The sequence below is a fragment of the Geospiza fortis genome, unplaced genomic scaffold (assembly GCF_000277835.1).
Source record: "Geospiza fortis unplaced genomic scaffold, GeoFor_1.0 scaffold361, whole genome shotgun sequence".
Lineage (NCBI taxonomy): Eukaryota > Metazoa > Chordata > Aves > Passeriformes > Thraupidae > Geospiza > Geospiza fortis.
The window spans coordinates 166606-181353 of NW_005054356.1; the positions used below are offsets into that span (position 1 = coordinate 166606).

Genomic DNA, 14748 nt, shown 5'->3' on the forward strand with positions numbered 1-14748 from the left:
CCGCCTCAGCCCGGCCCCAGCCCCGCCTCAGCCCGGCCCCAGCCTGTGAGGGCTCAGGGAGCGCGGAGGTACATAGAATCCAGAATGGCATGGGTTGGAAGGGTCTTTAAAGATCATCTCCTTCCCCCTTCCACTATCCCAGCTTGCACCAAGCCCTGTCCAGCCCGGCCTTGAGCGCTTCCAGGGCTGGAGCAGCCAAAGCTTCTCTGGGCACCCTCCCGCCCCTCGAAGTACCGAGCATCCTCCTCATACCCCATCTAACCCTGCCCTCTGCCAGCTTGAAGCCATTTCCCCTTATCTTGTCACTCCAGGCCTTGTAAATGGTCTCTTTCCGTCTTTCTCACAGCTCCCTCCAGGCACGGGAAGGCTGCAATGAAGGTACCCCAAAGTTCCCCCAAGCAGGCTGAGCAATCGCGATTCTCTCAGCCCTTCCTCATGGCAGAGCTGCTCCATCCCTCTGATCAGTTTGGTCCTCTGGGCCCTCTCCAGCAGGTCCATGCCTTCATGGAGGAGCAGAATTCTCCCTCCCTTGCTGCCCAGCACCCGGGGGATTTCTGGGCTGAGGCATGGCCAGCTCTCACCATCAGCACCCCCAAGGAAAGGGCAACCTGTGCTACCCATTCCATCTGCCACAAGGAAAGTACCACCAAATCCACTTTCAGATAATATTTAAACTAAACCATTTTCAAGCATTCTGTATTACAAAACAGAAAATGATACAATTCATGGAAGAAGTCAAAATGCTGGCATCACTTTGTTTCCACATTAATACATAAAAATGGATGACACATTAAATAAATGTTTTGTTATTAACAATTAGAAATATTAACACCAAAAATCATGTATAAATTAGGAAATAAATGTACAAACTATTTTCAAAGTGCTCTTTCAAATACATTATATACACAACATTCACGAAGTTCTTAATGTAAGACATTTCAGATTGATGTAATGTTGCTGTTTCAGTTTAAGTGTTGTTCATATTCTCTCAAAAGCATTTCAGCACTTTCAAAAACCACATAAAAGACGTATTCCCAAATTGGCAAAGAGCAATATTGCATTCTTCTGGCTACCTGTAATAGTAATTATTATAAAGAAAACAATCTTACTTCCTTCCTGTTCCTTGCTATTTGAGAGTACTTATTTGTATGAAAACACCAGCAGGAAAGATGAGAGAAATGAGGACTGACTAAAAAAAAAAAAGTCTTCTATTTTACCAGTAGTTGGAATTATTAACATAGGAAGGACAGTGCTTGGACAACATTTAACAGTAAACTCCCTAGTTGTCCAGTTAAAGATTTTCTTCCAAGGAAAAAAAAAAGTAATGAATCAAGAGATGTGTTTTCCTTGCGGTCTTTGTTTTTCAAAATATAAAGTACTTGAAATCTCATAAATAACACCAGTCAGACAAAGAAAAGGAGAAAATCCTACACAGTGTATTTACTTTCGTAAATTTGCAGTTAATCTCATATCAAAAAATGTTTGTGGGTCACACAGCCACCCCAGCTTTTTGCTTCAGAGAAATTTGGACACTGTATTTTGTTTAACACTTATATAAGCACTTTAAAAGAGCCCTTTTTTTCCCCCCCCCCCCCAAGATTTTATAAGAACATATAAAACTGAATAGAAGAGACTTACATTGTTCATACTGATCTTTACATACTGCTAGTTTTTCTCTCTAAATTCTCCCTCTATTGGTATTCTCTCACTGGTTGACCCCATTAATAGCTCCTCTCTCTATATGCATAATAGTGTCTCACAATTAAAGCTGAATTTAATTGCTTGTCTGCAATAAAAATGCATTTTTTCCTTTTACCTCTGAACTATTTTTCTGTCAAGCTACAATAGGAAAATAAAAGTGATGATGAGCTTGAGAACAACAGACCACCAAATTTGACAATATTTATGGTTATAATGCTTGCTGGGGAATCTGAGCAAGGGCAGCACAAGAATCAGAATAAAGAAGGATGCCAGCCACCTGCTTGCAAAATTTGGCACAAAAATGTATATGCAAGTTATAAAATTTGGAGTAGGATATTCAAGGTGAGACTTCTGCCAGGTGTTTTTCTCAGCTAAGCACGATATGAAGCAATATTGATGTTGAGCAGGCTGACACTGCAGGTCTCAGAGCTCCCTTCTGGTTTTCTTCCCACGACAGAAATATCTTTGTTTACATGGACACATAAAAGGTGCCTCTATTTATTAACATTTCTATGATCATAGGTTTGGATCCTCTTTCTGTATCTTTCACAACAGAAATGTGGACTTATGCAGGTTACTGAATTATAGGATTTGGGTGGGTAGGTAGGTATTACAGAAGTTGCAGGGTTTTTTTGTCATATAGCATAGAACTGACATTTTATAAGGAATGTATCCATCCCCTTGTTCTGTAGAAGTAAACTGAAGAGCCATGGATTTTGGAGGCTGGCAGGTAATCTTCAATGCATCCAGTTAAAAAAAGATCAATAACTTACCACAGGGAACTTCCCTGGACTGAGATGTGACTGATGGGCTTTGCATTGGGCCAGACTGCAGAACAACCTGGCTGTTTTCCAGAACGGGGCACAACTGTGATCTAATGATCCTAAAGCTATTCAGAAACATCAAGAATGGGACAAGAGAGGGTAAAATGGAAAACTTCTGTGTTGTATCAACATACAGTACTATACACAGCACCAAATATCAAACCATTAAAGCATTGTCTTGTTACCAGTAGTGCACTGCTTCATATCCAGCATGAAATGAACACTGTTCACATACAGACGCTGCTTTGTGCTAAGGGGTAACCAACATATTACAATTAATCAAAACTGCCTGTACATCCAGTTCAAAAGATTGAGATACTATTGAAAGGAATCTGACACAGCACTGTATTCTTTTATTGCTGGTAATTTCCATATTGTCCCTGTAAAAAAAAAAAAAAAAGAAGAAATAGAAATGTTGAAGGATAATATATTGGAGGCTTGCTGCAAGTTAGGCAATTTCTTTTGGTCTGTGAATTTTACAAGACCTACTGAAGTATCACCCATATACCTGCCCCAAATTATCAGATAGATTTATAGACAGAGCTAACAGCCAGATCTGCTCTTTCAGAGCAGAGATTTAGACAATTTACCTGCTCATAGCCATAAGGCCTCTGTTGCTGAGCGGATGGGCCTGTTTGGGAAGCTCTGTAACTTCCATATTGCTGCCCCTGTCCCTGTTGGTAGCTGGAATACTGTGAAGAGGCTCCTTGTGCAGGACCTGAGAAGACAGTAAAATCCATTACAGGCAGTAAAATCCATTACAGGCTTGATTTGCTGGAGTTTTTAAGAGTTAACACAATCTAAAATATGATGCTAACTAACTTACTCTGTGAGTAAGAACTGTGAGTAAATTCTGCCCAGACCTCCCCTGTAGGTTTACACTAGGAGGTGTAATACTAGTAATGATGTAGCTGCAGCAGTGTAAACTTCAGATTTTAAACTTTGCTCAAAAAATGTCATAATACTTCTAAGTGAAGCCTCTCTGAAATCTGTATTGGCACAGCTCAGTTATGACCTCTCTGCAAACTACCTGGCCTTTATTTTAGTAACAACTGCATGTTTAAATTCCTCTCTAATCTGGCTGTGCCACCATAAGCAACAGAGGAGTGATTCTCTGGACTGCTGATGTTCTTTTTCATGTCAGTTCAGAAGGATTAGGTGTGTAGGAGGCCTGGGAACCCAGGCAGTGACCTCCTGATGATGTTTAACACAAAGTCAACATGAAGAAAATGTGTATTTTCTAATTTCTAATATCTAAAGAGAGAGGGATTCAGGATGGAATGCAGTGCTATACTTATGTATGTTACTGCCCAGAATTCCTTTACTAGATCTTGGGCTAATTTTGGTACATTGTTAATCCAAGGTTAATCAAGGAAATAGTTTACAGCCTATTTTAGTTTAGGAATGGAGGCATCAGGGTGAAACACTGCAAATACTTGGCCAGCCACTGAAAGTTTTCTTACCATATCCTTGCTGTTGTCCTGGGTAACTCTGTTGATTTGGGTATTGCTGCTGGGAATATGTTTGCTGTTGTGCAGCTCCCTGTTGGTATCCTGCCTGCTGCTGGCTGTACTGAGAATTTCCTGGAGAGAGAAATATTGGAATTGTTTGGTCAAAGATGAGGCAGGTATTTCACTGTACATGTGGACAATAAGGAAAACAAAAGCGTAAGGAGCCTTGGTCTAGAACTCATACACAAATACTTTTCTTAGAAACAGATGATTGGATTTTGCCAAGCAAGATGTTTATTTCTCCAGTGATTTTTAATTCTTTTGAATAGGAGAGTTACTTATTTATACACATCACTAAACAAACAAACAAACAAACAACCTGCACCCCAAAGTATTTTTTTATACCAGAAGGGCTTCAGAAGAAAAAGTCACAAAGTCTGCCAGAGTAAATAGCTTCTTTCTCAAGAAGCCCTCTCATTTTATTTTCTTCTAGATAATGATGTTTATTCATATATCCCAGAAAGACCACTTATCTAGTTGTTACTGGTATTTTTTTTCAAATACCTGTGAAGGAAATTCCATTTGCTGTATCCTGAAACAACAAAATGAACAGAGGCTCTATAGAAGACATTGCTTCTCCTAAATGCTACCTTGCCTCATCATAATTCAGTTAATAGTACCAGTTAATTTAGAGTTCAGATATCTAAATAATATATTGGATTTACAGTTAAGATTTTGCTGTGTTTTCCTACCTCCTTCATAGTAGTGTTGTGTAGAGTCGTCAAAGGACCGGTCGTAGCTCTGTTCAGTATAGGATGACTGCTGATAGGCATAATCACCATGTCCTGCAAGGAGTCACAAAGATGTGTCAGATATATTCTTAAAGGGACCACAGACACAGTGTTGAATGTATATTTAATATATTTGATGAAGCTGCTTATGCATCAAGTTGAGGCTAAGAGCAAATACAGACCCTTTAGGGAGAATATCGAATACGAGGCAAGGAAAGTCATACCAATGGATAGAACTCTTGTGTTTATAATCCAAACTGGGCTTTGGGCTCTTCTTGGAGCAGTTTATATAGCAGGGTGCACTGATGTGCATGTTTTGTACCAGGCTCCCATCCCCCGGAATTCTAATTTTCCAGCATTGAAACTGGAAATGAAGCACAATAGGTTTGCCATGTCCTTGGACGTGGCAGTCGTGGTGCTCTGCACTTCAGCAGTATCACAGTGAGCCCAGCTCAGAGGAATTACCATCTGGATAGTATTGCTGATTCATAGGTTCTGATGAGCCTTGGCCATGACTGTACTGCTCACTGTAATATTCTTCCTGACCCATGTACTGCTGCGAGGAACCTGCAAGGCACAAGACAAGGCAGACTGAGCCTGTGCACTCCTAAGGGATGCGTTTCTCTTATCTAATATTTTTTTTTAAGAAAACAAAGTTTATGTCTGGAAAAGCAAACAATTGGGAGCAGTTATAAAGATGTTTTTCTCACTAGAAAAAGGAAATAAATTTGTATTCTCAGATAAAGATGGTCGAAATTGAAATCACACAACAGTCAGTAACACATCCTACAATCACTTTGGCAGCAATACCGAAAGTAAGGGCTGCATTTCATCTACTAATCTGAGTTATAAGAAAGCACAGGAATGGATTCTATGCTCAAGAGCACAGTCAGAATTAAATATATTTTCATTAATACATTAATTTGTTTCTTAGCAAAATTCAGTTTCTTTTCGAATCAGTCTAGCAGCTTTATTACCTCTTAGAACTTTATCCAGGGAGGTCTTAGAGCATGGTAGTTATCCTCTGGTGTTTTCATTTCCTTGGCCTAATTTTTCATTCTAATTGCTGGCAAACTGTATCTTCTTTCCAGAAATGTGTTCCTTGCTAACTGTGCCATATTAGGGCTGATCCAACACCATGAGAAAGAATTGAATAGATTCCCAGTGCCTTGAATGAACTGTATATCAAATTGTTTATCTTTTCTTTAGAGATTTATGATCCCTTTTAGACAGAAATATTTTTCTAAACACCCAAAATAATTAAATAGATGAATCTCGAAAATAGATTCAAGTTCATCTCATTGTCATGATACTTGCACCATTCAGATTTCCTGTGCTCCTGGGTGGGATTCTCTGTTTGTAAATGCGACTTAGAAATTTTGGTGACTTATGTACCCCACAGGACAGACATCAGTCTAATGAGAGTTCTATCAATAATCTGATAGCAGTTTTACCTTGCTGTGAAGCTCTGTAAGGGCCCATGGGTCGCTGCCCCATCATGCTGTTGCCTTGGTTGCTCTGGCTCATCATGGCAATGGAGGATTGTCCCTGGTAGTGCTGGCTCCCTCCTTGTGCTGAGTTGTAATGTGATGTTGCTGCTTGCTGGTGCATCATGGAGACTACAATGGACATAGAAAAGACTGTTTTCCAAAGATGAACACGGGGCAGTTCTCTCCTAGTCTCTTTAGAAGCAAGCTAAAACCTTCAGCTAACATGCATCCTGATAATTCTGTGAATTTTCTACAGGGGGAGATGTAGTCCTACTGGATTTATTTACTCTTCTGCACTGGAAACCAGAAGGGATCTTATTACATGGTCAGTTCTTGCCATTTGCTTCAGCAGATATGTAAAAATACACCCAGCCCTTGATTATTATTAGCTTACTTAAAAGAATGTAAACCTTATTGCAGTAGGGTTAAAGGAAGAGACAAGAAATTATGTTTGTTCCTGTCTACTTCCTGACTATTTCATTGCTGCATTTCTTTTCTAATATATTCTTTCTTGTGCTTCCATCTTCTCATACACCTGATGATTATAGAGTTTAAGTAAACTGATATTCTAGGATTTATTTGATTCCTAAATTTCATGCTGCTGTAAAGAATTCTAAAGCATCAGACATCCCATTCAATGTGATTTAACTAGCAAACTTTTTTTTTTTTTTAATTAAGAGATTGAGTTGTCTGCTAGTCTCTTAATGCCCTGCAAACAATGTGAAGTACCAATAAAATAACAAAATGGGCTAGTAATGTACAAACAGTGAATGTGTTATACCCTGGCAGGTTCTTTGTGCTTGGGTAAAGGTGCTGCTCAGGTCCCTCCCATGGCTGTAGGATTTGCTGCCAGGGCTATCAGACAATGCTGCTGCACCTCTGCCTAACTCTCTTTTCCTCAGCTCAGCCCTAACCATGGCGAATCAGCCTAAGTTACAGCAAGTCTGAAACTGCTCTGAATTACACAGGCACCTGACACCTGGAAATTCAGAGATGTCTGAAAGCTCTCTGTTCCTCAGGTACATTTGTAGCTGTTTACAGGAAATATTTACAGAACAAAATCAAGTGTGGCAAACCCTCTGAGGTCAGAGGAAAGCCAGGGTGGCCCAGGAGGAGGGAGTTACCTGGGTTGGACTGCATGTTGATGTTTGTTCGAGAGACGTAATTGCCGATGGAGCCCTGGCCTTGCATTGGCACGTTCTGAGACGCAGGCACTGTGTGGCTGTAGCCAGGGCCAGTGCCATGGCTGCTGACAGTCATGCTCAGAGAGGTCGTGGGCATGGTGTTCTGGCCCGACTGCTGCATAGACACGTGGTTAGGACCTACAAAAATTAGAGAGAGCAACAGGAAAATCTCAGCTATTATTGGCAAAGCACAGCGAGCATGAGGCCTCGCAGGCTTTCTGAAATACCTTATGATAAGGCAAAACAAAAAAAACAAAAGTCCTCATTATTAACACTCCCTGTTATGTACAGACAAATTAAATGTGCCTGCTGCACAGTTAGAGCAAACCTCCTCTTCCTGGCAGCCAAATCCAGGCTGTACAGGATTGCAGATGGGAAGAACAAAACCAGCAGCAATGACCTACAACCATTTCCTTGCAGGCAGCAGAATTAAACAATTTCAGGTACTTCAGAAAATACATGGACTCTGGGAACATCCCAGCCTTTGGAAATTTGTCCTTTCCCGCCTCTTGTCCTGCAGTTGATTCCTTTTCCCCCTTCACACAGGTGGTGGTAACAGGAAGGCACAGCAGTGGCTGACAGACACTCTGCACATTGCTACAGGCACTATTCCTATGTAGTGGGTATAACAATATATAACTAGTATATAGAACTATATCTATAACTATATAGTTCCTCTATAACCAGCTCACCTTCTTAGCTGGGGCTTCCAATGCAGCCTCTGCTCAGAGAACAACCCTATCTCTCCCTTTCCTGAAGTTTGACTAAAAGTACCTCAGAAGAAGATAAATTCTCCAATTCACCATTACAATCCCAGTTGTTACTCCCTTTCCAACATCAGGATGTAATCATCAGACTGCTCCAGATACATCCTGAGTTTGTATCATCCTGCTTACCTGGCAGTGTGCTTATTTTTCAGAATTCTGTTGCAGTTGGGTAGCTAATATTGGGGGAAATGGGGTTCTTATATGTTGTTTATTGCTGGAAATAGTTTTATGAATGAGTTTTACAAAGTTGTTTTCAGTGTATATTGTTACTATCCAAGTTGTGATGGTACATATTGTTGTCTATCTAAACTCAGCCATATTGTTGTCAATCTCAATTAATTTAGGTAGAATACAGAATCCTTAGAAGAGGCAGAATTATGTTGCAATGTTTAAATAATGATATTTTAATTCAGGGTTATTAAGTGTATCTGCAGCCTCTGAAAAACATCTAACTCATTTAGTACAAACCTCATTAATTAACCTTAATGGTTCTCACAGACATCAAAATTAGAACATTTGCTGTAAATTATGATATTTTCCTCTGATGAAGAGATGCAAGCAGTAGTTTCAGCAAAAGATAAAGAGAGCCAGCTCTCCTGAAATCAGTGGAGCTGGGTCAAAACACTGCTAGAGAAAATTATCTCTGTGTTTTGCTCTGGTTTGTTTAAGTAGTAAAGCTGATCCTGGTGCAACACAAGGTCACACAGTGTGTGAATGGAGGTAGAGCTGCCTTGAGTGAGAGGTGGAGTGAAGCAAGTGTTGGTAAACCTTGCCTTATTTGCATGGGAAAAATTAGAGATTCTTGGCCCTCTTGAAAATAATAAAAAAAAAGTTTGGCTAATTTGTGATTGTAAGGGAAAATATGTGGATGAGTCCAGTCCTGAGGACTTCCAGCCTGGTTCTTTCAATCAGCAGAAAATTACTCCAGAGATCTGGAGGAGGCTGGGGAGCAAATCAGAAAACCAACAACAGTAGCACTGAAAATGCCTATTCTTAATAACACAAAACAATGTTTTGACTGAGTTAATATATTACTCATACTCAGTATTAAATCTTTCAAAACAAAGGCCCTGAAAAATTTAGTAAGTTCACTTTACAGGTCCCTTATCCAATCGTGTAAAAGGTACAATAGGCTTGACCACAAAGGGATTTTCAAAAACTCAGAAGTAATTTCATGGCTTGTGTCTGCTCTTGAGTCCCCCGGCCAAGGTCTGTGATTTTACAATCAGATATTTCTATTTATAGAAACTGGTTTTGCTCTCTGTTACTCTGGGAGACACCCACAGAAACAACTGACTGAATAACTACGATCTACAAAATAAACAGATTATTCATAATATAAAATGCACATATCAAAAATTGTTTTTTAATTAGCTTAGTTGCATGAACAAAACCAAACAGATTATATTATCTTATTAATATGAAATGTCTGTGCAAATTCTTTGACTGTGTAGTACAACCTCTGCAAGCTTCTGTAGAGGACAAAGACTGGTGCAACACCAAATGATTTGTAAGGAGAAATGTATCCTGGAAGGTCTTTGCAGTCTGAAGGCTTGGTTGTGTGGTTAGTCATGCAAGCAATTCCATTTTACCCTGCCAGCCCCACCACTTCCATGACAAAAATACTGCAACATATAATTTTTCTTACTAAAAACTTGGATGCATCTTTACTCGATGATTTTCATCATGCATTTAAAAAAAAAAAAATCTTTGATTTCTTCTGCAGAAACACAAAGCACTCTGCAGAAACCAGCACCATTCCTGCCTGTAGCCATTTTGTGGTGATTTCAGCATGTGCCTGAAATCCCCATATGCCTGAAAGGTGAGTTAGGAGAGGTCTTTTCCAGCTCTCTAAGTATATTCTGCATTAATGATTTTGTTGCCAGGCAACAGCAAAGCAGCACAAAGGGGACCAGAGCTCACCATTGCTAATCTGACTCTGCATGAGGGAGGAGGGAGGGAGGCCGGTCCCGATGGCATCGCTGAGATTGCTCTGCGAGTGGAGGGATTGGTTGGAGGCGCTCTGACTCATCCCTCCCGGGCCCAAGTTTATGTTTTGCGTTGGTGGCTGCGAAACAACAAGGAGGAAAAAGCAAAATTTTGGTTAGGTTTTGAATTAGAAAAATAGCAGCCCCCCAAATTAGCCTGACTAAGACTAAAAACTGCCTCGGTTAAATACGTGTTTGCTTTGATTTTTGGGTGAATCTTTCTCGGTTTGACTCCTCTGTGTGAATGACATTGAGCATGACAGAGCAGCTGACAGGCAGCAGCACAGTGAAGGGCTTGAAATGATTGTGTTTGTCACAGAGTGTGGCTTCTGTGCTCGTTCCCCTGCACTCATGGATTTCCAAACACAACCACTGTGGGGAATGCATTAGCAAAGACAACACAGGAGCGTGGTGACAGATTGACCTTTGCCAAGCTATGCTGCACCTTGTGTTATGTGTGGTACTTCCCAAATCAATCCACTGAGCAAGAATAACAACATGTGTAGAGACAAACCGATGCCTGAGTGTTGAATTAGATTTTTGATGCAAATCAGCAGCATTTTTTTTCCCCAAGTAAAGAACAGAATAAGAACAGGTAAGAATATTGAATCTGGAAAAAATGGAGCTGTTCCGATCTGCACCACTGCATCATAACCCTTGAGTTATGGGACAGAGATTAACACAAATGTCCCAAAGAACATCTGTGTTAATTTAACATTTGTGTCTAATTTAAACACAGTAAAAGTAACTTTTGATTGGTGGTCTACTTGGCCACCTCAAAACTTTCAGCTGGAAAAACACTAAAAACCAATTCATTTATAGGGATCAGTGACAGGATCAAAGAACATTTCCCCCTGGCATAGCTAATGTATCTGAGGGAAATAACTATGATATTAGTTATACTAATAACTAATTATTAGTTACAGTAATTGTACTGGTACTTACAGCAGGAAGCAAGGACTGCATATTCTGGTTAGAGTCTGCTATTGTTGCCAAGTAAACCAGGTTTCTGTGCAAGATTTGTTGGTATCTACAGAACAAGGAGTAAAGCTCATTTGGAAAGGGTTAACAATACACAAAATTCCAAGTCTTTCTCTTTTTTTTCCCTCTTTACAAATGGTTAATAAAATTACCTTAACCCATTTTTAATCTGCCCTAATAAATAGCAGTAGCAATGACCTGTGTCTGTGCTGTCATATTTCCCATCAGGGATCAATGTGCTCAACACCTCTTTTATAAAAGGATAAACTTCAAAAGGATAAACTTGGGGGAAGAGAGAGACAAAATACACTCTCATTTGAAAGCACTTTGAACTGTGCAGCTGGAACCTCCATCTTTGAGGACTGACACCCAGTCAGCTGCTCCAACAATCAGACACTTCTCCCTTCTCTGTCTAACAAGGGCCCTGATAGGAATGAAATTCCACAACTCCAAAGCCCAAAGCCTGTTTTCCCTGCCAGCAAGCTGAGAAGAACATGATTTTTTTTCAAGAGTGCTCTAACTGGAGTGTTTACTCAAGTAAGCACCACCAGAACCATTCATGCTTCTTCACAGTTCTCCGTGAACTGGAAAAGCTCCTAGAAAGGAACAGGAGTGTTTCCAAGAGCAAACCAACAGCTGTGCCACTGAGCAAAGGGAAGAGTCAGACTTCAGGAAACATTTCTAACAAACTCCCCAGTTTGTCATACTCACTGAGTACATTCTGCAGTTTTCCCCTTGCTCTGATAATCCATAATACATTGTATTAGGTGGTGATTTTCATCTAGCATCTGCATAAAAGAAATAGGACCAGAACATGTTACTATGAGAGTTGTATAAAAGTCCTGTATTTTTGTGATTCTCCACCCTCCTTGGCACTGGATGTTTTGTGCAGTTTTGTTGCTTTGGCTGTTGTAAATTACCTCCATGTGACTTTATTGAGCCACAAGGCTGATTCACTTATAAAGAGTTATCTTTAAAGTGTTACTTGAAATACCCATAAAGAAGAATTCATGCACTTAGCTTGTTCCTTAAATTGCAGATAAATTCTGATATTGAAGAAGGAAAACACTTTCACTGTGAGTTATCTCTGCCTCACCCCAAAGTATCACCCAACCCTTTCCAAAACGTCAGGTATTACTAACATGTCCACTTTTAAATAGGAAACAAACTTTCAAACAATTAAACCTGCACAGGACTAGAGCATGCTGATAGCTGAACCTGATGAAGTCTAAAATTTGCATCATTGCAGCTACTGAAACCATGTTCAAGAGAATTATATCCCAATATGTCCTTACTTTTATTTAATGAGCTTATAAAATGATTAAAAGCTTAAAATACCCTTTGATTTGTTCTGAAATTTCAGATACATTAGTTTGTCCCCTTCCCCCAGATTTCTTGTGAATGCAGCACACTTTCTCCAGGTGAATGAATAAAAAAAATAATATAGAAATTTAGATTTGCCTCTGGCATAATAGAGCTTGCAGGTACCACTGCTATCAAGTGCTTGCAAGATTGAGCTTTTGAACCACTGTGTCATCAGTGCAGGAGAACTCTTGAGGAAAGAAGATTCAGGTTCAGAACTGAATTTCACTGCCCTGGAAATGCTCTTTGATGAACTATTTTAGAGGAGCACCAGCACTACTCTATTGCCAAAAGCTCTGACTTCCTCCATGTGAAATCTATTTTAGGAATATTTGATACTGAGATAAGAACAGCTTTGAAAGGTTATTGAGTTAATAAATAAAAATAAGCTGCTTATATAATATGAATGCAAATAAGAACAATATTTTTCATTGAAATTTGGATATGTTCTCAAAAGCTCACTTTAATGAGGACTTTTGGAGGTTTTTTTACTCCTGCTCTCTCTGCTCCATTTCCACTCTCGACTATAAATCCCATCCAGCTCCTGTGCCTGCAAGTCTCTTCCTCAGCATTGCTGTTTGTCAAAGAGAAGATCACTGCCAACAGCCCAACACTGATGGACAGTCCCAAAGTAACCTGCCAGCAAATGCACCTGAGATGGGAAATGGTTCCACTCACTATTTTTAAAGAAAGAATATTTTGAAGCTCCATGAAGTTTATGAATATGCAAAAAGGAAAGGGCTTGAAAATTGAACAGAAGATGTATCTGCCCTTTGTCTGTGGGTGTGGGTTTAATTACAAACAACTGAATTATGAAATCATTCCAACTGATTTGGAGCTTAGAGGAAAACTTATCCACCAAGTCCGAAACATTTCAGTATTTAAAACAATTGGTTCACAACACCACGTGCTGCAAGAGCTCCACAAAATGGGATGTTTCCAAACAGCCTCCTGAGATGCAAGTCATCTCTCTGGGCTCTCTGGTGGCAGTTTGTCCTGCCCTCAGCTCTGCTCTGTCACCCGCTGCCACCGAGGGGATTTTTGTCCCCTGGAAGTCATAAACTGGCAGCAGATCGCGGCTTGGCTGCACAGCCCCTGGTGACAGGTTAATTGCTGTGCTGGCAGCGGCACTTCTGCCCTGGTCACTGTCAGGGAAGGGACCACACAGAGCTCACACCTGGCTGCCACCACACCTGAGCCGTGGGGAACGGCCAAAATGACGGCAAAATGCACCTGACAAACAGCAGTGACAGCAAAACCAGCACGTTCTTTATTGACATTTCCAGCCTTGTCGCTCCTGACCGTCACCTTCTGCAGGAGAAGGGTGCCACGGTCTGCTTGTGCTGCCAGTCCTGGGAAATAGCAAACAATAACTTCCCAACTCGGCACCCTCTGATTTGGCCTCTGCATGAGACCCATGTGGGGATCTCCTCTCCAGAGAAAATCTTTCAAAACCTTTGTTTGTCATTAAACATCAATAAACACATCACAACAATAATAGTAGTTTATGAAAAATACCAGTGGCTGGTGCTCCCTCTATCTTCTGAGAGATTAAAATTCTGCATCCAGATACAAAAGAAAACCCTTGCAAATTCAGTATTTTATTTCAATTCGGTTTTTTAGGTTGAATTCTTTGGGGGCCAGAAGCTGACATACCATCATAAATTAATCGCATATTTGCAAATTTTATTGCCGTTTCCCAATGTATGCTTGGCAGCGTTTCCCCTTGGCGAGCAGCAGGGATAACGTGCCATCCCGATTTTATTCCCTACGTCCTTCTCTCGCTCTCTTTGCAGCGATCTGAACACCTTTGCTTTGTTCCACCTCCTCCTCCTCCTCCTCCTTCCCCCACCTCTCTCTCTCCAGCTGTCCATCTCTGCAGCCCTCGCAAATTCACGAGTTTTCCTGATCGCCCTAGAAATCAGCCTCCAGCTGCAGGAGCATGGGCAGAATAAATGTCTAAAATTGTCTGTATAAAAGCATGCTCTTTTACCTTCTGGATAGTTTGCTGGGTGACCTCCCCTTTGCCTCTTGGGCGAGCAGAAGCAAAGGCAACCGACATGGTGGGGGATTTTTATGTGTCTATAATATATCGGTTCCAGGCTCTAATAATATTGTTATTATCTGGCTGCTATTGCCGCGCGAGGATTCTCCGCAGTGCACGGGCAGGGGGGCGCCCGCAGATGGTACGATCTGCGCCCCGCGAACA

At 40.7% G+C, this 14748-nt stretch overlaps 2 protein-coding genes across 2 annotated transcripts in view; both read right to left on the bottom strand.

Moving 5' to 3' along the window:
- The window catches only part of MTG2 (mitochondrial ribosome associated GTPase 2), a 5237-nt gene extending 4980 nt beyond the window's left edge, over positions 1–257 (bottom strand). Inside the window, exon 1 of the mRNA XM_005423655.2 lies at positions 215–257. Within this exon, the coding sequence (XP_005423712.1) occupies positions 215–257 (43 nt within the window). The remainder of the gene's footprint in view (positions 1–214) is intronic.
- A 394-nt stretch (positions 258–651) lies between these two features.
- Positions 652–14689, bottom strand: SS18L1 (SS18L1 subunit of BAF chromatin remodeling complex). Its single transcript, XM_005423619.3, has 11 exons — positions 14533–14689; positions 11889–11965; positions 11142–11226; positions 10132–10276; positions 7382–7579; positions 6222–6386; positions 5233–5334; positions 4729–4821; positions 3989–4108; positions 3116–3243; positions 652–2905 (listed from the first exon to the last, which is right to left on the bottom strand). The coding sequence occupies exons 1-11, from the start codon at positions 14599–14601 to the stop codon at positions 2879–2881; spliced, it is 1209 nt and encodes a 402-aa protein (XP_005423676.1). The 5' UTR covers positions 14602–14689; the 3' UTR covers positions 652–2878.
- Positions 14690–14748: the final 59 nt, after the last annotated feature.

Bases quoted from the DNA above. Each gene is read 5' to 3' on its own strand.
- SS18L1 (XM_005423619.3), bottom strand. From the start codon at position 14,601: ATGTCGGTTGCCTTTGCTTCTGCTCGCCCAAGAGGCAAAGGGGAGGTC. The intron at 4,109-4,728 runs GTAGGAAAACAC...TTCTCTCTCCAG, and splicing joins ACAACACTACTATGAAGGAG to GAAATTCTCAGTACAGCCAG. The intron at 3,244-3,988 runs GTAAGAAAACTT...CTGTCTTCTCAG, and splicing joins AGGACAACAGCAAGGATATG to GTCCTGCACAAGGAGCCTCT.